The sequence below is a fragment of the Pristiophorus japonicus genome, chromosome 2 (assembly GCF_044704955.1).
Source record: "Pristiophorus japonicus isolate sPriJap1 chromosome 2, sPriJap1.hap1, whole genome shotgun sequence".
Taxonomy (NCBI): Eukaryota; Metazoa; Chordata; class Chondrichthyes; family Pristiophoridae; genus Pristiophorus; species Pristiophorus japonicus.
In genome coordinates this window covers 151,853,111-151,878,757 of record NC_091978.1, presented here as the reverse complement: position 1 = coordinate 151,878,757, position 25,647 = coordinate 151,853,111, and the positions used below count along the sequence as shown (strand labels likewise).

Sequence of the window (25,647 nt, the reverse complement as noted above, 5' to 3'; positions counted from 1 at the left end):
AAAGCACCTGGACCAAACGAGGCTGTTGTTCATAGACTGCCCTGAACAACCCACAGCAGACACCACCTTTTTCGAGCCCACAACACACACCCAAAGGATCAACGACACCACCCCGGACCAGGAAATTGAACCCATCACGCCCAACAGCCCAGCAAGGCCAGGCTCACCTAGCAGCCCTGCAGGGCCAACAACACGCCAGCCCAGCGAGGGCACAGCCAACACACCAGAACAGACATTTGTACCGAGGCGGTCCATCAGGGAAAGAATTGCTCCCGACCACCTCACCTTGTAAATAGTTTTCACTTTGACTTTGCGGGTAACGGGGGGGGGGCGGGTGGAGGGGAGGGGAGTGATGTTGTGTATCTGTAAAGCATGCACTCCCATGTTCCGCCACTAGGGAGCTCATCCCGTGAAGTCCCAAGGGATCCCAGCATCCCTTGGGAGCACTGTATTAAACCGGCCCCTAAGGCCTGTTCCTCACTCTGGAGTGTCTTATTAAAGACTGAGATCACTGTTACTTTAATCTCCCTGTGTGCAGCCTCATCTGTGTTAGGAACACAATAATGAGAGGCAGGGCTGTGGGGTTGTCCAGAAGTGCTGGCTTCCCCAGGGTACAGGGTGCCATTGACTGTTGCCTTGAGAGCACGCTTGCAAGATTCCGAAGTTTGCTGCAACAGGAAAGGGTTCCACTCCCTAAATGTGCAGCTGGTGTGCGAGGATCAGTAGTGGATCATGGCAGTGGATGTCAAATATCCTGGTAGCATCTATGACGCTTTCATCCCACATGAGAGCATTATATCTGCAATGTTTCAGGAACTGTCAGAAGGGCAGAGCTGGTTGCTCGGGGACAAAGGTTACGGGCTTGCAACCTGTCTTATGACCCCCCTACGCAAACCCTGCACTGAGGCAGTACAATATGTCCCACATAATGACACAGAGCATCATAGAGAGGACAATTGGTGTTTTAAAGCAGCGTTTCCGATGCCTGGACCACTCCGGAGGCTACCTACAATACTCCTCTCACCACATCGCTTAGTTCACTGTCGTGTGCTGCATGCTGCACAATTTAGGACAGGCACTGGACATTGAAGATCCTCCTGAGGGGAGAAGGAGGGATGAGGAGGAGGTCCAGCAGCAGGAGAAGGAACCATTTCAAGCCGTAGGACGACGGCGGAGGAGCATGGGGCAACCAAGGGGACCTATAGACATTGCTAGAGACTTGCGTCAGTGGCTAATCCGTGAAAGTTTTCCTGCCTGAAGGCTAAATGGCGGCACGTTTGATTATAGTGTCGCACCATGTTGACTATTTACACCTGTTTGCACTTTTAATAATGTGTTGGTTTATGTTGGCCTAATATAAACTGTTGGTTAAATTCACAAAATAATGCACTGATTCTGGTTAAATTGAAACAATAGGTTCATTAAACATTTGTACTTAACTTTAATAAAACATTACTTTTCATTGAAGAAATATCAAACTTTAAAATTTTCAATTAACATGTATCAAACTTTAAACTTCTCGCAAACTTTAATATTTTCAATTAACAAAACTTTATTGTATCAAACTTTTCTATTAACAAAACAAGTAACAGCAAGATACAAATATATCTCCTCCCCCTTATTCAACCACCACTAGTGCGTAGTGCCCCTCTTACCCACCCTGGTGCCTCTACCCTTAGCCCTGTCTGTTGGTGCAGCAGACTTCCTTGGCTCTCCGGTGAGCCCAAGGTTATATTTTTTTTGTTTTTCCGTTGGTGGAGTTGGACAGGGGCAAACCTAGTCGACAGCTCTCTGGAAGGCCCGGGTTCGTCTTCGTTCTTTTCATGCTGTGGATCACCTTACGGCACAGTCCCTGAGGTTGGTCTGGGGATGATTTAATTGGCAGCAGTTGATGCCACCAATTGGTGCTGTTGAATGACAACCTGGGTGTGTTCCCTTATTTCAGCAGCGACCTGCAAATTTCCATCATATATGTCAGACAATTTCCCCATCAGCTGTCCCGACAGTGCATCAAGTGCATCCACAATTCCCTCCCTAATCTGCCCCGCCAGTGGTGGTTCTATTCCTCCAGACATTGTTGCTACTTCTCCTGACAGTCCCACAATTTCTACCCTCACCTCACCCATGATGTCCTGGAGCGACCTGATTAGCTGCATACTCTCCCCACTCATCCTGATGAGCTGTACCATGTCTACCTGCACTTGTGGTTCAGCTATCCTTTCCACTCTCCTTCGCCGTCTCCCACCTGTGCCTTGCTCCTTGATCCTATTGGGCATCCCTCACACAGGTGTGCGTTGCGGGATCACACTAGGACCCGCATCCTGATCCAAGGGCTCCACCAGCTGCAGGTCCAAACTTCATCCAGATCTTCCTGTTCAAAATCAGGAAACAATTTTGGACTCTCTCTGGATGTCCTTCAGGTGCCACATCTGCTGGTGTTTCTGGATCACCTTCTGCCTCTTCTGATGCGCAGCTGCTGTAAAACATATTGAAAATATCCATTAAAGCCTAGCTAGCCCACGCAGTATTTAGCCAAGCCACAGTGCAAATTACAGGGCTTACCATAAGAACATAAGAATTAGGAACAGGAGTAGGCCATCTAGCCTGCTCCGCCATTCAAAAAGATCATGGCTGATCTGGCCGTGGACTCAGCTCCACTTACACGCCCGCTCCCCATAACCCTTAATTCCCTTATTGGTTAAAAATCTATCTATCTGTGATTTGAATACATTCAATGAGCTAGCCTCAGCTGCTTCATTGGGCAGAGAATTCCACAGATTCACAACCCTCTGGGAGAAGAAATTCCTTCTCAACTCAGTTTTAAATTGGCTCCCCCGTATTTTGAGGCTGTGCCCCCTAGTTCTAGTCTCCCCGACCAGTGGAAACAACCTCTCTGCCTCTATCTTGTCTATCCCTTTCATTATTTTAAATGTTTCTACAAGATCACCCCTCATCCTTCTGAACTCCAACGAGTAAAGACCCAGTCTACTCAATCTATTATCATAAGGTAACCCCCTCATCTCCGGAATCAGCCTAGTGAATCGTCTCTGTACCCTCTCCAAAGCTAGTCTATCCTTCCTTAAGTAAGGTGACCAAAACTGCACGCAGTACTCCAGATGCGGCATCACCAATACCATGTACAGTTGCAGCAGGACCTCCCTGCTTTTGTACTCCATCCCTCTCGCAATGAAGGCCAACATTCCATTCGCCTTCCTGATTATCTGCTGCACCTGAAAACTAACTTTTTGGGATTCATGCACAAGGACGAGAGGTGGGCACCGGAGGGACTGGAGTGCATCATCACGCCCGGCAACCAAATTTTAATTTGATTTTACGTTTTAAAGTTTAATTTGTTTTAATTGCCGGTGCTTTTAGTGTCCCCCTTCCCTTTTATAGGGGGCACTGGGGAAAATTGTGATTTTAGTGCCCCAAAAAAAAAAAAAAGAAAAACACAAAAAAAAAGGGGGGAAAAAAAGGGCCTTGTAAATGTCTGGAGTGTCACCCAGGTCGGGTGGCACCGTTTAATGTTTTATGTTTTCGCAGGTAAACTCAAAAGAGTTTCATGCACAAGGACGAGAGGTGGGCGCCGGAGGGACTGGAGTGCATCATCACGCCCGGCAACCAAATTTTAATTTGATTTTACGTTTTTAAGTTTAATTTGTTTTAATTGCCGGTGCTTTTAGTGTCCCCCCTTCCCTTTTATAGGGGGCACTGGGGAAAATTGTGATTTTAGTGCCCAAAAAAAAAACCAAATAAAGAAAAACACAAAAAAAAAAGGGGGAAAAAAAGGGCCTTGTAAATGTCTGGAGTGTCACCCAGGTCGGGTAGCACCGTTTAATGTTTTATGTTTTCGCAGGTAAACTCAAAAGAGTTTCATGCACAAGGACGAGAGGTGGGCACCGGAGGGACTGGAGTGCATCATCACGCCCGGCAACCAAATTTTAATTTGATTTTATGTTTTAAAGTTTAATTTGTTTTAATTGCCGGTGCTTTTAGTGTCCCCCTCCCCTTTTATAGGGGGCACTGGAAAAAATTTGATTTTAGCGCCCCAAAAAAAAAACAAAAAAAGAAAAACACAAAAAAAAACCACGAAAAAAAAGAAAATAGGGCCTTGTAAATGTCTGCTGTGTCATCCAGAAAGGGTGGCATTGTTTAATGTTTATGTTTTTTTTCAGGTAAACTCAAAAAGAGTTTCATGCACAAGGACCCCCAGGTTTCTCTGCACCGCAGCATGTTGTAATTTCTCCCCATTCAAATAATATTCCCTTTTACTGTTTTTTTTTTTTCCCTAAGGTGGATGACCTCACATTTTCCGACATTGTATTCCATCTGCCAAACCTTAGTCCATTCGCTTAACCTATCTAAATCTCTTTGCAGCCTCTCTGTGTCCTCTACACAACCTGCTTTCCCACTAATCTTTGTGTCATCTGCAAATTTTGTTACACTACACTCTGTCCCCTCTTCCAGGTCATCTATGTATATTGTAAACAGTTGTGGCACACCACTAACCACCAATTTCCAACCCGAAAAGGACCCATTTATCCCGACTCTCTGCTTTCAGTTAGCCAGCCAATTCTCGATCCATGCTAATACATTTCCTCGGACTCCGCGTACCTTTATCTTCTGCAGTAACCTTTTGTGTGGCACCTTATCGAATGCCTTTTGGAAATCTAAATACACCACATCCATCGGTACATTTCTATCCACCATGCTCGTTATATCCTCAAAGAATTCCTGTAAATTAGTTAAACATGATTTCCCCTTCATGAATCCATGTTGCGTCTGCTTGATTGCACTATTCCTTTCTAGGTGTCCCGCTATTTCTTCCTTAATAGTTTCAAGCATTTTCTCCACTACAACTAACCGGCCTATAGTTACCTGCCTTTTGTCTGCCCCCTTTTTTAAACAGAAGCGTTACATTAGCTGCTTTCCAATCTGCTGGTACCTCCCCAGAGTCCAGAAAATTTTGGTAAATTATAACGAATGCATCTGCTATAACTTCCGCCATCTCTTTTAAATACCCTGGGATGCATTTCATCAGGACCAGGGGACTTGTCTACCTTGAGTCCCATTAGCCTGTCCAGCACTATCCCCCTAGTGATAGTGATTGTCTCAAGGTCCTCCCTTCCCACATTCCCGTGACCAGCAATTTTTGGCATGGTTTTTGTGTCTTCCACTGTGAAGACCAAAGCAAAATAATTGTTTAAGGTCTCAGCCATTTCCACATTTCCCATTATTAAATCCACCTTCTCATCTTCTAAGGTACCAACATTTACTTTAGTCACTCTTTTCCATTTTATATATCGATAAAAGCTTTTACTATCCGTTTTTATGTTTTGCGCAAGTTTACTTTCGTAATCTATCTTTCCTTTCTTTATTGCTTTCTTCGTCATTCTTTGCTGTCGTTTAAAATTTTCCCAATCTTCTAGTTTCCCACTAACCTTGGCCACCTTATACGCATTGGTTTTTAATTTGGTACTCTCCTTTATTTCCTTGGTTATCCATGGCTGGTTATCCCTTCTCTTACCACCTTTCTTTTTCACTGGAATATATTTTTGTTGAGCACTATGAAAGAGCTCCTTAAAAGTCCTCCACTGTTCCTCAATTGTGCCACCGTTTAGTCTGTGTTTCCAGTCTACTTTAGCCAGTCTAACTCTGCCCTCATCCCACTGTAGTCCCCTTTGTTTAAGCATAGTATGCTCGTTTGAGACACTACTTCCTCACCCTCAATCTGTATTATAAATTCAACCATACTGTGATCACTCATTTCGAAAGGATCTTTTACTAGGAGATCGTTTATTATTCCTGTCTCATTACACAGGACCAGATCAAAGATAGCTTGCTCCCTTGTAGGTTCTGTAACATACTGATCTAAGAAACAATCCCGTATGCATTCTATGAATTCCTCCTCAAGGCTACCCCGTGCGATTTGATTTGACCAATTGATATGTAGGTTAAAATCCCCCATGATTACTGCCGTTCCTTTTTCACATGCCTCCATTATTCCCTTGATTATTGTCCGCCCCACCATGAAGTTATTATTTGGGGGCCTATAAACTACGCCCACCAGTGAATTTTTCCCCTATCTTTAATCTCCACCCACAATGATTCAACATTTTGTTCATTAGAGCCAATATCATCTCTCACAACTGCCCTGATATCATCCTTTATTAACAGAGCTACCCTGTCTCTTTGACCTGGGCCCAGCATTCACATTGGTGATGGATCTTCTCTAGTGAGCTTTAATCAGATCAGAGATCCTCTGTTCCAGCTGGCTCAATTGGACCTTACTTGGTGGACCTCCACCGGTATGATTCCTGTGGTTCCTGATCTTTGCATTCTTCAACTGCAAAGATGAAAATAGAACTTTTTAAGAGAGGGTCCTTTTGTGTGGTGGCCACACACACACATTTACAAATATGATTGCAGTGCATACTTACTTTAACTAATTGTCCTTGGTCCTGCTACTTCTTTTTCAGCTGCCCACCGATTATCCGCTAATGGCTGCTGCATTGTGCTCCACAGCAACATCATCCCAACGTTGAGCCATTGCAGCAGGTTTTACTTTTTTTTTGCTTTTCCCACTGAGTTGCCAGCAGATCCCATTTCCTCTCAATGGTATCTACCAGGGATACCACTTCATGTGGGAGAAATCGAAAAGCCCTTCCTTCTCCTTGCCCTTCGAATTCCTCTTCCACTTCCCTCTCAGCCATGTTTTGCAGGTTTTAATGCTCAAAATTGCAGAAAGATCCAGCCAGCATGATCCGATCACAAAAGGAAAAACAATCTGATCACAAAGGGCTTTTTAAATGGCCCTTAAATTCCCAGTCGAGCTCTTCCCACGGGCAAACAGAAAGAGAGAAAAAAGATGTGCACTTACCTGTTGCTGCTGCGCCCGTTGGAACTTCAGAGCCTGAGGCCTCTCGTGACTGCGCATCGCAGTGCATGCACGTGGGGACGTGCGCAGGCCGGGATCTGGTGACAGCAGCCAATCAGGTGTAGTATAGATTCTCATTCATAGTGATAGGAGTTCCGTAAGTCCGGAACTCCTATTACTATGAATGAGAAACCCCTCATAAACACCCAAAACACAATAAAAAATAGAAAATAAACTACATATTTAGCATTCGTTTAAATTAAAATTGTTTTAAAAAAGTCAGGAATATATATTTTTTAATAAATGTTTTTAATTAAGCCATAAAATAAACTTACCATAGTGGGGAGGGTTTTTAATCAATAAAATGTGTTTTATAACTTTATTTTAAAATGTTTGTGTATTTGTAAACCCTTGCGCCTGTAAAAGTAGGCTATACGCCTGCTTTTTCAGGCGCAAGATTTTAAAGGACATTTGCAGGGCAAGATATTCATAAATATTGGAAATCTTTCCCTGCAAATGCCCTTGCTCCTGAGACACGGAAGATCTGTCAAGCCAGAAAATTGACTGATCGGAAAAGCCGGTTTTCAGCGCATGCGCATTGTACGCTGAAAACCGGCTATTCCGATGCCTTCCCGGGTCCGTAGAAACTTCGTATGGACCCGGTACATCAGAATTTCAGGGCCAATATGTCTGATCCATACCAGAAAGTTTCTTTTTTCGTGCATGCCCAGAGAGTTTTTAGCGCAGATTTGAAGCTCCGACTCCCCAGACAACTTCAAAGAGTGCAAAGCCAAATTCAAATATTTGTTTGCCGAAAGTCCCCATTTTTTTTTTTCTGGCACGAATGTACACACAAAAATCATATGTTAACATGCGTGGGCGCCAAAAATCCAGCAAGTGGAAAATACGGGCCTATATCACTTAATCATTCTTTCAAACAAAATGCAAAATTGTAACTTAACACTAGCACATCAGAAATGTTCAGAATGGTGCTTTTGAAATGGATTTTTCTGAACCAATTTCTGTACTTGAGAGAGAACAAAGTGCTGATATTTTCTGCAACATTGAACATATTTGGGCAATAAATGCTGGCCATGCGAGCCAGCGACACCCACATCCCATGAATGAATATTTTTTTTTCAATGGAAATTCTCTTCAAAGATCACAAAGCAGATTGCCTAATTTTCCTTTGATGAGAACTCAAATATTACCAATCTCTCGGAACTTTTAAAATTATCAGTGCTGTGTTTCTTGTAAGTCTCAGATATACATGCAGTCTAACAAAGTTATCGTCACAGTTTGTTTAATGATACATTATAGTGTATAACGGGTTGCACCTCACAGAGCTGGGACCAGTGTCCTTGCTGGGGTGGGGGGGGGGGGGGCTTGCAAGTGGTGTTGGGGAGGGTTAAACTAGCTTGGCAGGGTTTGGGGGTCTATAGAAACATAGAAAATAGGTGCAGGAGTAGGCCATTCGGCCCTTCGAGCCTGCACCACCATTCAATAAGATCATGGCTGATCATTCACCTCAGTACCCCTTTCCTGCTTTCTCTCCATACCTCTTGATCCCTTTAGCCATCAGGGCCATATCTAACTCCCTCTTGAATATATCTAATGAACTGGCATCAACAACTTTCTGCGGTAGAGAATTCCACAGGTTAACAACTCTCTGAGTGAAATTAGTACACTCCCAGCAGTGAATAGAGAATTGAGTCAGTAGGGAAGGAAGAAAAACTGGAATTGGAAAACAAAAATGTAGAGATTAAATTAGAACGACGGAGGAAACAAGAACTAGATAGTAGTCAACAAGGGGGTTTGCCTGTACTAATGGTATATACTTCAATGCAAGGAGTATAGCGAATAAGGCAGATGAGCTGAGAGCACAGGTAGATACTTGGGAGTACGATATTATAGCTATTACAGAGACATAGCTAAAAGAGGGACAGGTATGGCAACTCAACATTCCTGGTTACAGGATTTTCAGATGGGATAGAGAGGGGAGTAAAAAGGGAGGGAGGGGGGGTCGCGGTATTGATTAAAGAAACTATTACAGCTGTAAGGAGGGATGATTTGTTAGAGGGATCATCAAACGTGACCATATGGGTCAAATTAAAAAACAAAAAAGGGGCGATCAGACTGCTGGGAGTGTACTATAGACCCCCAAACAGTGAGAAGGAGATAGAAGAACAAATATGTAGGCAAATTTCTGAGATGTGCAGCAACTATAAGGCAGTAATAGTAGGGGATTTCATGTATCCTGATATTAACTGGGATAAAATTAGTGTGAAGGGTATAGAGTATGCGGAATTCCTAAAAAGCACTCAGGAGAACTTTTTTAGCAAGTATGTAGCAAGCCCAACATGGGAGAGGGCGATTCTGGATTTAGTTTTAGGGAATGAAACTGGGCAGGTGGAAGGGGTATCAGTGGGAGAGGATTAGGTGCTAGTGATCATAATTCAGTTGGATTTAAGGTAGTTATGGAAAAGGACAAGGATAGACCAGGAATAAAAGTTCTAAATTGAGGAAAAGACAACTTTGCTAAGCTGAGAGGTGATTTAGCCATGGTGGAAGGCATTCAAGGAGGAGATCGGAGGGTTCAGACCAAATATGTGCCCTTAAAGAAAAAAGGGTGGGACTAACAAATCTAGCGCCCCTTGGATGTCTAGGGACATACAAGGTAGGATAAAGAAAAAAAGGGAGGCTTGTGACAGATACCGAGGGCTAAATGCTGCAGAATCTCTAGAGTATAGAAAGTGCAGGGGTAAAATTAAAAAGGATATTAGGAAAGCAAAGAGAGAGCATGAAAAATTTTTGGCAAGTAAAATCAAGGAAAACCCAAAGATATTTTATAAATATATTAAGAGCAAGAGGATAACTAAAAAAAGGGTACGGCCTATTAGAGACCATGTGGGTAATGTGTGTGTGAAGGTGAGAGATGAGGGTATGGTTCTTAATGAATGCTTTGGGTCTGTTTTCACAAAGGAGCGGGGCGATGCAGACACTGCTATCGGGGAGGAATGTGAAATATTAGATGAAATTAACATAGTGAGAGAAGCAGTATTAAGGGGTTTAACAGCTTTGAAAGTGGATAAGTCCCCAGACCCAAATGAAATATATCCCAGGCTGTTAAGTGAAGCCAAAGACTTAACAGCAGAGGCTTTGACCATCATTTTCCAATCCGCTCTGGCTTCAGGTGTGGTGCCAGAGGATGGGAGGACTGCTAATGTGGTATCTTTGTTTAAAAAGGGAGAAAGGAATGGATCGAGTAATTACAGGCCAGTCAACCTAACCTCGGTGGTGGGAAAATTATTGGAAAAAATTCTGAAGGACAGGATAAATCTTCATTTAGAAAGACACGGATTAATCAAGGACAGTCAGCATGGATTTGTTAAGGAAGGTCGTGTCTCACTAACTTGATTGCATTTTTTGAGGAGGTAATGAGGGTCGATGAGGGTATTGCGTTCTTGTAGTGTATATGGATTTCAGCAAGGCTTTTGATAAGGTCCCACATGGCAGACTGGTCATGAAAGTAAAAGCTCATGGGATCCAGGGCAAAGTGGCAAGTTGGATCCAAAATTAGCTCAAAAGCAGGAAGCAGAGGGTAATGGTTGATGGGTGTTTTTGTGACTGGAAGGATGTTTCCAATGGGGTTCCGCAGGGCTCAGTACTCGGTCCCTTGCTTTTTGTGGTATACATCAATGATCTAGATTTGAATATAGGAGGTATGATTAAGATGATTGCAGATGATACTGAAATCGACTATGTGGTTAATAATGAAGAAGAAAGCTATAGACTGCAGGAAGATATCAATCAACTGGGCAGAACAGTGGCAAATGAAATTTAATCTGGAGAAGTGTGAGGTTATACATTTGGGGAGGGCTAACAAGGAAAGGGAATATACATTAAATGGTAGGACACTGAGAAGTGTAGAGGAACAAAGGGATCTTGGAGTGCAGGTCCACAGATCTCTAAAGGTAGCAGGCCAGGTAGATAAGGTGGTTAAGAAGGCATACGAAATGCTTGCCTTTATTAGTCGAGGCACAGAATACAAGAGCGGGGGGGGGGTTATGCTTGAATTGTATAAAACACTAGTTAGGCCACAGCTAGAGTTCTGGTCACCGCATTACAGGAAGGACGTGATTGCACTGGAGAGGGTACAGAGGAGATATACGAGGATGTTGCCAGGAGTGGAGAATCTTAACTATGAGGACAGATTGAATAGGCTGGGTTTGTTTTCCTTGGAACAGAGGAGGCTGAGGGGAAACCTCATTGAGGTATATAAAATTATGAGGGGCCTAGATATAGTGGATAGAAAGGGTCTATTTTCCTTAGCAGAGGAGTTAACACCTAGGGGGCATAAATTTAAAGTAATTGGTAGAAGGTTTAGAGGGGATTTGAGGGAAAATTTCTTCACCCAGAGCGTTGTCGGGGTCTGGAACTCACTGCCTGAAAAGGTAGTAGAAGCAGAACCCTCACCACAAAAAGTACTTGGATGTGCACTTGAAGTGCTGTAACCTGCAGGGCTATGGACCTAGAGCTGGAAAGTGAGATTAGGCTGGATAGCCTCTTGTTGGCTGGCACGGACACGATGGACCGAAATGGCCTTCTTCCCTGCTGTAAACAGCTATGATTCTATGATAACTGGGCATTGCCCAAAGGCCTCATTTTCAGAATATTTCCAAAATGTTTTGACTATTCCACACTGTAGACTTCCCCTCCAATGAACTATCATCTTCGATTATATAATAATGCTTTAGAAATATATTTCAATCAAAAGTCTAATTTAGGACATCATAAAATATAATTATTATTAATGGACAATATTAAAAATCAATGACCACTTTTCAAAACACTAATAAAGCTCAAGTCTAAAAAAACAAATTAGGTTGATTATTCAAAGAGATCTGTATTAGAATACTGCATGTAAAGTGTTTACACTATCACTTTATGCTAACAAACCATATGTTGTCCAGTTATAATTTACATCAAAATGGAACAAAACACTACTGCAGCAGTAATCTTGACCAATTCAGTTGTAACTGATCTTGTAACTAAAGTTGAATGAAAAGGGAATCAATCTCATCATATTTCAGGTAAGTTCTGTTCATAAAATAGAATGGATAATTTTAAACAGCATTTTACTAAGTAGCTACTCGGGCAGTTTTTCGATGGATCTAATTATCAAATTTGACATGACAATTTTAAGCCCAATTTTTATCCCATGAAGCAGCAAAGTAAACAAACTGTGACACATTAGCACTTGGTATCTTTATGTTGAAATTTATATTTTCCCATGTTCTTTGAGTGAAGGATAGATTAAAAGACAAATTAGCTTCTGCATCTTTACAAAATAATAGTTAAAACAAAATATTTAAACCTACAAACAGATTACACTTTCATGCATCATATAAAATATTTCACTTGCCTTTTCCTGGTTATTTACACATTATTTTACAGAATCTGTACAATAAAGAATGCATTCGTAAAACTTTCTGAAAATATTATCTGACTCTTAATTATTTGACACTCAAAACTGTCCGTTCAATTTTCACCATAATAGTTGAAACAAACTAAACACTGCAGAGATAGCAGCCGAACAGCTACCACACTCTATACAAGTTAAAGAAGCAGCTTATTACCATTACAAACAGAACTACCAATATTAGTGTTTTTTGTTTTACTGAAGTTGCTAATTGTTTGTACTGGTTAATAGTTGGCAGTGCATTTTTACAGAGTGAAGGAGATAGAATTGTTGATTACAAGTCAAGTATTAAGGAGCTCATGGTCCTCAAATCAAAAACCCGTCCAGCTTATTCTTTTCTGCTGGATCATCTTGTAACATACAGTGGAGCTCTATAAGCACCTTATAGTGAGAATGGTGTATTCTCAAATTTAGAATACTCCAGCTTTCTTCAAATGTTAGCAGCTGACTTCAGAACACTGCATTCTTTTAATAATGAATTAAAGTTGCAAGGCTTGTTTTATAGAAATTATCTGATACAGCCAGTGTCTACTGTTGAACTTAAAGAAAATGACCACAGGTTACTGTGGCTGTGCTTTTGAAGGATCCGATAAACTGTCAGTCCTGTGCTGAGAGAGCTGCTGATGAGTGAAAGTATTCTGTTGTAGAGGGAAAGCGGCTGATAGAATAAGTTGGGTGGCTTGATTACTGTGGAGCAATCTAGGTGCCTAAATTTAAAAACAAACAAATATCACTTACAATCGAGAGCATTGTTAAAACAAAGCATCAATTTTGTTTATGTACCTAGAAAACACACATTGTCAACTAACTGACTCATTCCACTGAGTCAATTGTTATTCATCAATATATTCCTCTACAATGCAATGATGCTTAAAGGAGAAGTATGTGCTCTAGAGGAGGGAAGTGGAGAGTACTTTCAATGTACAGAAATTCCCACAACCAAATCTAAGTGAGATTTTAAAAACTATTAAGAAAACGCTCCACCTTGTAGATCTTTTAAATGTAATTTTTACCTTCCCCTTCTGGCACTCTGGTCTCAGCAGGGAATTCCTTCATGGACATCAAATATAAGGATTCTACTGTGTACCCTGCTGGTACTGAAATTGCCCATCTAGTGTTCATGACATTACTCAGTGAGTGTTATTTCCTACGGAGATGTTCACTGACTGATCCTATGATTGGTGTTAACTGAGCTATTCAGTGGAGACCCAACTGGGCTGGGGTTACTACATTTGAAATAATCCTACCGGATAGGAGCTTATGTAAATAAATAAAATTATCCAAATTAGAAGAGGGAAGAATTATTTTACATTGAATCATAGAATCATAGAAATTTATGGCACAGAGGAAGGAGGTCATTAGACGAGATAAACAAAATGAGCAAGGAAGTATTAAGGGGCTTAGCAGCTTTGAAAGTGGATGAATCCCCAGGCCCGGATGAAATGTATCCCAGGCTGCTAAGAGAAACAAAAGAGGAAATAGCAGAGGTTCTGACCATCATTTTCCAGTCCTCTATGGCTACAGGTGCGGTGCCAGAGGACTGGAGGACTACGAATGTTGTAACTTTGTTTAAAAAGGGAGAAAGGGATAGACCGAGTAGTTATAGGCCAGTCAGCCTAACCTTGGTGGTGGGAAAATTATTGGAAAACATTTTGAAGGGCAGGATAAATCTTCATTTAGAAAGACACGGATTAATCAAGGATGGATTTGATAAGGGAAAGTCATGTCTGACTAACTTGATTGAATTTTTCAAGGAGGTAATGAGGAGGGTCGATGCGGGCAGTACATATGATGTAATTATATGGATTTTAGCAAAGCTTTTGATAAGGTCCCACATGGCAGATTGGTCATGAAAGTCCATGGGATCCAGGGAAAAATGGCAAGTTGGATCCAAAATTAGCTCAGAGGCAGGAAGCAAAGGATAACCAGTAACTAGTGGGATGCTGCAGGTATCAGTGCTGGGACCCCAACTATTTACAATCTGTATTAATGACTTGGAAGAAGGGACTGAGTGCAACATAGCCAAGTTTGCTGACGATACAAAGATGGGAGGAAAAGCAATGTGCGAGGAGGACACAAAAAATCTGCAAAAGGACATAGACAGGCTAAGTGAGTGGACAAAAATTTGGCAGATGGAGTATAATGTCGGAAAGTGTGATGTCATGCACTTTGGCAGAAAAAAATTAAAGAGCAAGTTATTACTTAAATGGAAAACGATTGCAAAGTGCCGCAGTGCAGCGGGACCTGGGGGTACTTGTGCATGAACCACAAAAGAATAGTATGCAGGTACAGCAAGTGATCAGGAAGGCCAATGGTATCTTGGCCTTTATTGCAAAGGAGATGGAGTATAAAAGCAGGGAAGTCTTGCTACAACTATGTAAGGTATTGATGAGGCCATAGCTGGAATACTGCGTGCAGTTTTGGTTTCCATATTTACGAAAGGATATACTTGCTTTGGAGGCAGTTCAGAGAAGGCTCACTAGGTTGATTCCGGGGATGAGGGGGTTGACTTATGAGGAAAGGTTGAGTAGGTTGGGTCTCTACTCATTAGAATTCAGAAGAATGAGAGATGATCTTATCGAAACGTATAAGATTATGAGGGAGCTTGAGAGGATGTTTCTACTGATGGGGGAGTCTAAAACTAGAGGGCATGATATTAGAATAAGGGGATGCCATTTAAAACAGAGATGAGGAGAAATTTCTTCTCTCAGAGGATTGTAAATCTGTGGAATTCGCTGCTCAGAGAGCTGTGGAAGTTGGGACATTGAATAAATTTAAGACAGAAATAGACAGTTTCTTAAACAATAAGGGGATAAGGGTTTATGGGGAGCGGGCGGGGAAATGGAGCTGAGTCCATGATCAGATCAGCCATGATTTTATTAAATGGCAGAGCAGGCTCGAGGGGCCATATGGCCTACTCCTGTTCCTATTTTTTATGTTCTTATGTTCTGATGTAATGGTTGATGGGTGTTTTTGTGACTGGAAGGTTGTATCCAGTGGGGTTCCACAGGGCTCAGTGCTGGGACCCTTGCTTTTTGTGGTATATATATCAATGACTTGGACTTGAATGTTAGGGTATGATTAAGAAGTATGCAGATGACACTAAAATAGACTGTGTGGTTGATAATGAAGAAGAAAGTTGTGGACTGCAGGAAGATATCAATGTATTGGTCAGGTGGGCAGAACAGTGGCAAATGGAATTCAATCCGGATAAGTGTGAGGTAATGCATTTGTGGAGGTCCAACATGGCAAGGGAATACACATTAAATGGTATGACACTGAAAAGTGTAGAGGAACAAAGGGACCTTGGAGTGCAGGTCCACAGATCCCTAAAGGTAGCAGGTTAGGTAGATAAGGTGGTTAAGAAGGCATATGGAATAATTGTCTTTATTAGTTGAGGCATGGAATACAAGAGCAAGGAGGCTATACTTGAACTGTATCATCATAGGCAGTCCCTCGAAATCGAGGCAAGCTTGCTTCCACTCTAAAACTGAGCTCTTAGGTAACTGAACAGTCCAATACGGGAACTCCTGTCTCTATCACAGGTGGTACAGTCATTGAAGAAAAGGGTGGGTGGGGAGTCTGGTTTGCCGCACGCTCCTTCCGCTGCCTGCACTTGCTTTCTGCATACTCTTGGCGACGAGACTCAAGGTGCTCAGCACCCTCTTGGATGCTCTTCCTGCACTGAGGGCAGTCTTTGGCCAGGGACTCCCAGGTGTCAGTGGCGATGTTGCATTTTATCAAGGAGGCTTTGAGGGTGTCCTTGAAACAGTTCCTCTGCCCATTGGGGCTCGTATCCTTTTGTATCCTTATAACTGTATAAAACACTGGTTAGGCTGCAGCTGGAGTAGTGTGTGCAGTTCTGGTCACCACATTACAGGAAAGATTTGATTGCACTGGAAAGGATGCAGAGAAGATTTATAAGAATGTTGCCTGGACTGGAGAATTTTGGCCATGAGGAAAGATTGGACTGGGTCTGCTTTCTTTGGAACAGAGGAGGCTGAGGGGAGACCTGATTGAGGGTGCATACAATTATGAGGGGCCTGGATAGAGTGGATAGGAAGGACCTGTTTCCCTTGGCAGAGGGGGTCAACTACCAGTGGACATAAATTTAAAGTAATTAGGGAGAGGTTTAGATGAGATAGGAGAGGAAATTTCTTCACCCAGAGGGTAGTGGGGGTCTGGAACTCACTGCCTGAAGGGGTAGTAGAGGCAGAAACCCTCAACACATTTAAAAATTACTTGGATGCGCACTTAAAGTGCCGTAACCTACAGGGCTATGGACCAAGAGCTGGAAAATTAGATTCGGCTGGATAGCTCTTGGTCGGCCGGCGCAGAAATGGCCTCCTTCCGTGTTGTAAATTTCTATGATTCTATGACCCATCGTGTCTGAGCCGGTTGAAAAAGTGCTATCCAGCCTAATCTCACTTTCCAGCTCTTGGTCTGTAGCCTTGTAGGTTATGGCACTTCAAGTGCACATCCAAGTATCTTTTAAATATGTTTAGAGTTTCTGCCTCTACCACCCTTTCAGGCAGTGTATTCCAGACCCCATCATATTCATGATGCTCCAGATTATCTTCTCCTTTAAACTTGTATCTCAAAAAAAAATACAGCAGGTTCATCTCCTAAAGTGACGGATTATCAGTAAAGATGCAGAAATCATTGAAATTTGAGTTAAAGTGCCAATTTTTAGACAGCAGATTAGCAATATTCCTTGTAGTGCAGTTTTAAAGTGACTAACTTTAGAATATTATGTTTGGATCAAAAAGCGTTGTGTAATCATGATTTCTTAAGATTTTCTGAAAGGTTTTTTGTATCCTTGTTTCAAAATTATATTTGAATTACGTATGTTTATCTAGTGGGCAGAAAGGTTATTCACTAAAAAGGTTGTCTTGATATCATCGTACCTGTAGGCACTGCTGTGGCTGTTGGGGTGGTGTTTGGGACTGGGGTGGAGCTGTGGCTGTTTGCTGCTCCTGTTGTTCTTGGTGGCTTTGTGTTAAAGACAATGTCTGAGGTTGTTGCTGCGTGGTAAAGGTGGGATAAGCTGTCAACACCTGGCCCATGAACATAGTTGTTGGAACCATAACTGCACTGCATCCCATAGGAGCAGACACCAGCTTTGTCACAAGATGCTGGCCTTGAGTAAATCTAGTGAGAGAAAAAAATTGATATTAAATATTCATTGTATGTTTTCAAAACTTAAATGGAAGACCAACATGATTATATTTTTTTCTTAATATTTGTCCCCTCTGCTCCTGAAGGTGTTGACTCCCTTTTTCTCTTCTGGGTTATGATTTCACAGATACCATTGGCTATCCAGCACTTTGTCCCAAGTTGCCATCATTCATACAGGACAGTGAGTGCCAGTTGGCTATTCCTCTGCAGTAGGGCATTTCAGCTAAACCCACATGTGCACTTCTGATAGGAAGGCGATAGTGATCAGGAGTGGGAACACTGTTGATGTTTTCTTGATCCATAACTCAGGGGCACTGAGATTAATTAGAGAATCCATGCCTTTATCCCGACTGAGATGGGCTAACTTAGCATAGACAGGATCAAACCTGGGACCTTCCTGGATAAACTTTCTGAGATGTCAGAGCAAGGGCAATTTACTCCTTTGCAAACATGTTATTCTATAAACAAGTTATACCACTTTAAAAGTACTTTCTCATATCTTAACTATCAAATACAAAATAAAACATTTGTTTTGTAAATTTTTTTCCTAAGAATAAAAATCAAATTTTGTTTTAAATTAACAAAATAAGAATTGAGAATAGAACTTGAGAAGACAAATTAAATGATCAAGAAACATAAAACAAAATAGTAAAATATTTTACAGACACATAAATAAAAAAGGAAGGTCGGGATGGGAATAGGGCCACTCAGAGATGGACAGAATAATATCACAGACAGCGATAGAGAGATGGCAGAAATATTAAATTATTACTTTGCTTCAGTAGAGACAGACCAGTGGACATGACATTGGATAGTGAGATTAGAAATGGGATGACTGCATTTAAAATAAAAAGAGGAGAAATGTTAAATAAACTAACCAAACTCAAAGGATAAAGCCCCGAGTCCGGACGGATTACATCCGCGCATTTTAAAAGAATTTAGGGAAGAGATAGCAGAGGCATTACAACACATATTTAATAATTTGTTAGAAAAAGTTGTGGTGCCAGAGGACTGGTGGATAGCTGACATAATACCTATATTTAAGAAGGGAGATAGAACATGTCCAGTGAACTATAGACCAGTCAGTTTAATATCGGTAGTAGAAAAAATAATGGAATCCCTACTAAAGAAGAAAATAGAAGAACATCTAGAAACCAAAAAATGATAATGAATAGTCAGCTTGGATTTCAAAAGGAAAAGTCTTGCTTGACCAACCTCATAGAATTTTTTTGAAGAGGTAACAGAAAGAATAGACCAGGATAATGCAGTATATCTAGATTTTCAAAAGGCCTTTGATAAGTACCACATAATAGACTAATGAATTAGGTCAGAGAATGTGGAGTGAGGGGATAAGTAGCAGAATGGATAACTAGCTGGCTTCAGGACAGAAAGCAGAGAGCATGACAGAAAGTAGGAAGTTCTGTTCCACAAGGATCAGTGCTGGGATCACATTGTTCCCAATTTATATTAATGATTTAGACTTTGGAATCAAAAACACAATTTCAAATTTATGGATGACACCAAATTGGGAGGTTAGTCAATACTGAGAAGGTTTGCAACAAATTACAAGACATTAATAAACTTACAGAATGGGATATAATTGGCATATGAATTTTAACACAGATAAATGTGAGGTATTGTATTTTAGTAAGAAAAATAGGGAGATCACATGTTATTTGGAAAATATGAATCTAAATCGAGTAGAAGAGCAAAGGGATCTCGGAGTACAAATACACTAATAGTAGCAACACAGGTTAACAAGGCCATAAAAAAGAAAACCAAGCACTAGGGTTTATTTCTGGAGGAATAGAATTGAAAAGTAGTGAAGTTATGCTAAATTAGTATCGAACCTTGATTAGACCACACTCGGAGTACGGCGTACAATTCTGGTCACCATATTATAAATAGGATATAGAGGCACTGGAGGGGGTGCAAAAAAGATTTACAAGGATAATACCAGAAATACAAGGGTACATCTATCAGGAAAGAGTAAACAAGCTATGTCTCTTTTCTCTTGAAAAGAGAAGGCTGAGGGGTGACCTAACAGAGGTCTTTAAAATTATGAAAGGTTTTGATAGAGTAGACACAGAGAGTGTGTTTCCACTTGTGGGGAAGAACATAGGCCATCATTATAAGATAGTCACCAATCAATCAAATAGGGAATTCAGAAGAAACTTCTTTACCTAGAGAGTTGTGAGGATGTGGAACTCGCTATCACAGGGAGTGGTTGAAGCGAATAGTATAGATGCATTTCATCATCATAGGCAGTCCCTTGGAATCGAGGAAGACTTGCTTCCACTCCTGAAGTGAGTTCTTTGGTGGCTGAACAGTCCAATACGAGAGCCACAGACACTATCACAGGTGGGACAGATAGTCATTGAGGGAAGGGGTCGGTAGGACTGGTTTTCCGCACACTCTTTCCGCTGCCTGCGCTTGATTTCTGCACACTCTCGGCATTGAGACTCGAAGTGCTCAGCGCCCTCCCGGAAGTACTTTCTCCACTTAGGGCGGTCTTTGGCCAGCGACTCCCAGGTGTCTGTGGGGACGTTGCACTTTATCCGGGAGGCCTTGAGGGTGTCCTTGTAATGTTTCTACTGCCCACTTTTGGCTCGTTTGCCGTGAAGGAGCTCCGCATAGAGCACTTGCTTTGGGAGTCTCGTGTCTGGCATGCGAACTATGTGGCCTGCCCAGCGGAGCTGATCGAGTGTGGTCAGTGCTTCAATGCTGGGGATGTTAGCCTGGATGAGGACGCATTTAAGGGGAGGCTAGATAAGCATATGAGGGAGAAGGGAATAGAGGGTAATGCTGATTGAGTTAGATGAGGAAAGACGGGAAGAGGCTCGAGTGGAGCATAAATGCCAGCTTGGACTGGTTGGGGTGAATGGCCTGTTTCTGTGTTGTATATTTTATGTAATCCTATGATTTCATTTACTCATATATTTCTACAGATATTTTCTACCAGTAGAAATTAAACATCTTCATTACCACATGTTTCAAAATGTGCCCATACGGCAGTAGGAATATTGAGGACTACAAACAATTAAATGTAAATGCGATGAGATGACATTTAAAAAATGTATATATTTTATGACTGTTGCTCTTTCCACTCACCTCCCAAAAGAATTCATCAATATGATACTAAAATGTTGATGTACTAGCATATTCTAGTCAGTTAGTTTCCAGATCAATCCACACAGTTTGGTGGGGAGGGGGATGAATTTATGCACAAACACTTCGCATACATCATTATACTTACCGCAGTGGTCTATCCTGAGTGAAAGTAGTAAGTGCACAGCTTTGGTTGGAATTTTGGGATAAAGTAGAAGGAAACTGCCCAACATTTGCTGTTGTGGGCTGGGAAATCATCATAGTGTTATAGAGGGAGGCTGTGAGGGCATCCTGACTGGAAATCGAGGTCTGTTGGTTGTGGTTAGTTTGCAAAGTCTGCTGAACCTGCTGTATTAAAAAGTAAAATGCTCTTGATTTGTTGATGAACAAACATGAAGTGAAATCTTAAGTTAGTACTCATCTAAAAATCAAGCTGAGATTTATTATGTCATCCAACTACTATTTGCAAAACAAAACCAACAACAACATTTTACATTTTGATAGTTCCTTTGATAGAATGGCTGTGGAATTAAGGGTGATGGAAGAGAGATAAAGCTGGAGACATTAGCATACATGTGGAAGTTGACAATATACCTGTGGATAATGTCAAAATGTTTTACGAGTGACAGCATGTAAATGTAAAAAGGAGGTGGCTAAAGATGGAACCTTTGGGCACTCCAGAGGTGACTATATCAGGCAGGAGGAGAAGTCACTGCTGGAGAGGTGCTGACTATATTTGGAAGGTAGATTGATGAAGAGGTCATAGAAGAGGATGGAGTGATGAACTGTCGAAAACCAGAGAAGTTTAAACAAGGAAGGATAATGCACTGCACTCAATCATGGAAGATGCCATTAGCGATTTTGACTTGGTTGATATTGGTAAAGTGCGATGGGTGAAAATTGGATTGAAGGGATTTGAAAAGAGAGTTTTGAGCATGAAGCTTGGTGACAATAATATGATCAAGAACTTGGAGAGGACAGTCAAGTTAGATATGGGAATGTACTTGGAGATGACAGAGATCGAGGGTAACTTATTTTGAGGAGTGGGGGTGATAATTGTTTTTGCAAGGGAAGCGAATGGTGGCTGTACTAATGGGGCCATATTTCATACCGTATTTCTTTATACTTCCTGTTCTTATTTTCAAAAAGAAATTCAGAACATAGATTTTGTAAATATACTGCAGGATTACAGATACAAGATCACTTTCTTCAAAGTACCAGATGTAGCACTAAGGCTAAAAATTAATTTTTACTTTCCAGGTATTACAGAAATTAATTTTGCTGGTAATTTGCAGAAAGACCTCCATTGTATAACAGAAATATATAAATGTCATGATTGAAAAGGTATTACTGTAGATACTAAAGAACCTTGAATATCACATTATCGGTTACTACTTTTCCTGGCACTGGTAACTTTCTTAATTCTGAATTTCTCTTCTCCATGGAATGCTGCACTGTTGACAAAGTACATTTGTTTGGTAGCCCAGCTCTTTCAACTGTGACGGACACCTCAGACAAGTAAATCTGTGACTTGGGGATAATTACTTTTTAAACTACTAACCTACTTATTCACCTGATTTCTATCATGTTGTGCAATTATCTCTCGAGAAGCTTGAATAGTCAACATTTAACATTTTACAAGATGAGGCAAAATGCTTATTAATTCATTCTCATCAATATTTCAATCATAACTGGAATATGACCCAATCTGTCATACTGACCTGTGCTGAAGTCGTGCTTTGCTCCCTGAGAAGCGGTTGCAGTTGCATCACATGCTGTGTGTTAATTGGACCAGTTTTCATTGTTCCTTGAATCTGATTGGTTTGAATACCTTGCCTCTGCACTGGGATAGATGTAGGTTGCTGGATATTAGAAAAGTTTCGTCCTGGTGTTGGCTGTTGCAAAAACATCTTAAAAAGGTAAAAGTTGGTCAGTCCAAACTGTTTTTTTTAAATGAACAGGAAGCACATTGATCAAGGACCTGAATTCAAAATATTTGCAAAGTTGTAAACTTTTTAACAGTCCCATGTAGTATTGCACCTTTCTCGAATAAGCGACAATGTGCATACGTAAAAAATATCTTGGGTCAGAATTTGTTGTCAAAATAATGGCAAGGCTAATGGCACTCACTGTTATTTATGGGTAAGTAGTACAGCAACTTCAGGGTAGGAGCAGATGGGCAGTTAAATGTGAATAACCAAAAGTTGCTGTCCGAGTTGCGCTACTCCATCATTTGTTTTGTGAAAATGGCATCTCACTCTTAGCTTCTCTGTATTTTTTTTTAATAGGAACTCTGTTTATGCCCATTAAACTTGCCACAGAAAGAAAAGTTCTTGTCATTATAAGCGTAAGTACCCTTTTAACGACGTGATAAATGTTAATGACAGTCATTCAACGTCTCCTGCACCGAAAATGAACTATTACACGTGTGGAGTCTCATTCCGCACAAGAGATTGGTGCGCAAAATCAAAGCACATAGTATTGGGGGTAATGTGGAGCAGACAGAAAGCAGAGAGTTGGGATAAACGGGTCCTTTTCAGAATGCAGGCAGTGACTAGTGGAGTGCCACAGGGCTCAGTGCTGGGACCCCAACTCTTTACAATATACATCAACGATTTAGATGAAGGAATTGAGTGTAATATCTCCAAGTTTGCGGATGCCACTAAACTGGGTGGCGGTGTGAGCTGTGAGGAGGACGCTAAGAGGCTGCAGGGTGACTTGGACAGGTTAGGTGAGTGGGCAAATGCATGGCAGATGCCGTATAATGTGGATAAATGTGAGATTATCCATTTTGGGGGCAAAAACACGAAGGCAGAATATTATCTGAATGGCGGCAGATTAGGAAACTGGGAGGTGCAACGAGACCTGGGTGTCATGGTTCATCAGTCGCTGAAAGTGGGCATGCAGGTACAGCAAGCGGTGAAGAAGGCAAATGGTATGTTGGCCTTCATAGCTAGAGGATTTGAGTATAGGAGCATGGAGGTCTTACTTTAGTTGTACAGGGCTTTAGTGAGGCCTCACCTGGAATATTGTGTTTGGTTTGGTCTCCTAATCTGAGGAAGGACACTCTTGCTATTGAGGGAGCGCAGCGAAGGTGCACCAGACTGATTCCAGGGATGGCAGGACTGTCATATGAGGAGAGATTGGGTCAACTGGGCCTTTATTCACTGGAGTTTAGAAGGATGAGAGGGGATCTCATAGAAACGTATAAGATTCTGACGGGACTGGACAGATTAGATGCGGGAAGAATGTTCCCGATGTTGGGGAAGTCCAGAACCAGGGGATATAGTCTTAGGATAAGGGGTAGGCCATTTAGGACTGAGATGAGGAGAAACTTCTTCACTCAGAGAGTTGTTAACCTGTGGAATTCCCTGCCGCAGAGAGTTGTTGATGCCAGTTCATTGGATATATTCAAGGGGGAGTTAGATACGGCCTTTAAGGCTAAGGGGATCAAGGGGTATGGAGAGAAAGCAGGAAAGGGGTACTGATCAGTCATGATCTTATTGAATGGCGGTGCAGGCTCGAAGGGCCGAATGGCCTACTTCTGCACCTATTTTCTATGTTTCCTTCAGGTTCTGAATTTTTGGGGGAGATTTAAAAAATGTCAAATTAAAAAAAAAATTGCTTTAACTTTGTCTCTTTTTATCTCTCCATTATTCCAGATCTTTCTTTTCCTCTCTTTATTTCTCTTTCTGTACCTGATCTGACATTGAATTCACCCATTCTAAGTCACTTTCCATCACAGTCCTTCTAATGTTTATTTCCCAATCATTTAATCTAATTAGTTAAGGAAATACCCTGTTGGTTGTCCTATTCACTCAGGTCCCAGATGCCCTGTTTCCCTCACTATCGTTATCAGCTACCTCTTTTGAGCTGAAGGATGCAGGGGCATGTCTAACTAACAGAAGATACAGTTAGATGCCTTGCTACAGCAAATTCTGGCCCAGTGTGTCTATTTTACCATTTATGACACATCAAAAATAGTGACTGCCCCAATAATCTAAAGTAGTTACTTTTGCATTTGGGGCTGTTATCATCATAAGCAGTCCCTCGAAATCGAGGAAGACTTGCTTCCACTCTAAAAGCGAGTATTCAGGTGACTGTACAGTCCAATGCGGGAATTACAGTCTCTGTAACAGGTGGGGCAGACAGTGGTTGAAGGAAAGGGTGGGTGGGGAGCCTGGTTAGCCACACGCTTCTTCTACTGTCTGCGCTTGATTTCTGCATGCTTTCGGCGACGAGATTCGAGGTGCTCAGCACCCTCCCGATGCTCTTCCTTCACTTTGGGCAGTCTTGGGCCAAGGATTCACAGGTGCCGGTGGAGATGTTGCACTTTATCAAGGAGGCTTTGAGGGTGTCCTTGAAATGTTTCCTCTACCCACCGGGGCTCACTTGCCGTGTAGGAGTTCAGAGGAGAGTGTTTGCTTTGGGAGTCTCGTGTCGGGCATGTGACGATGTGGCCCGCCCAACGGAGCTGGTCAAGTGTGGTCAGTGCATCAATGCTAGGAATGTTGGCCTGAGCGAGAACACTGACGTTGATGCATCTATCCTCACAGTGGATTTGCAGGATCTTGCAGAGGCAGCATTGGTGGTACTTCTCCAATGCTTTGAGATGTTTGCTGTATATAGTCCACGTCTCTGAGCCATACAGGAGGGCAGGTATCAATACTGCCCTGTAGACCATAAGCTTGGTGCAAGATTTGAGGTCTTGTTCTTCCTCAGGCAGCGCTGGCACTCTGGAGGCGGTGTTGGACCTCGTCGTCGATGTCTGCCCTTGCTGATAGTATGCTCCCGAGGTATGGAAAATGGTCCAAGTTGTCCAAGGCCGCGCCGTGGATTTTGATGATCGGGATGCAGTGCTGTGTGGTGGGGTCAGGTTGGTGGAGGACCTTTGTCTTACTGATGTTTAGCATAAGGCCCATGCTGTCATATGCCTCGGTGAAGATGTTGACAATGGCTTGGAGTTTGGCCTCTGAGTGTGCACAGACGCAAGCGTCATCCA

At 41.9% G+C, this 25,647-nt stretch overlaps 1 protein-coding gene across 8 annotated transcripts in view; it reads right to left on the bottom strand.

The window, feature by feature from the left end:
* Positions 1 to 12,149: 12,149 nt before the first annotated feature.
* Positions 12,150 to 25,647, bottom strand: part of clocka (clock circadian regulator a) — a 269,029-nt gene continuing 255,531 nt past the window's right edge. For 5 of the 8 annotated variants that reach the window (XM_070869943.1, XM_070869953.1, XM_070869956.1 and 2 more), the window contains 4 exons: positions 22,367 to 22,555; positions 20,794 to 20,993; positions 17,267 to 17,510; positions 12,151 to 13,066 (listed from right to left, as the gene is read on the bottom strand). In XM_070869943.1, the coding sequence (XP_070726044.1) occupies positions 12,920 to 13,066; positions 17,267 to 17,510; positions 20,794 to 20,993; positions 22,367 to 22,555 (780 nt within the window). In that variant the 3' untranslated portion in view covers positions 12,151 to 12,919. Of the gene's footprint in view, positions 13,067 to 17,266; positions 17,511 to 20,793; positions 20,994 to 22,366; positions 22,556 to 25,647 lie in introns of all 8 variants that reach the window. The other 3 variants (XM_070869951.1, XM_070869962.1, XM_070869973.1) reach the window with 3 other exon arrangements.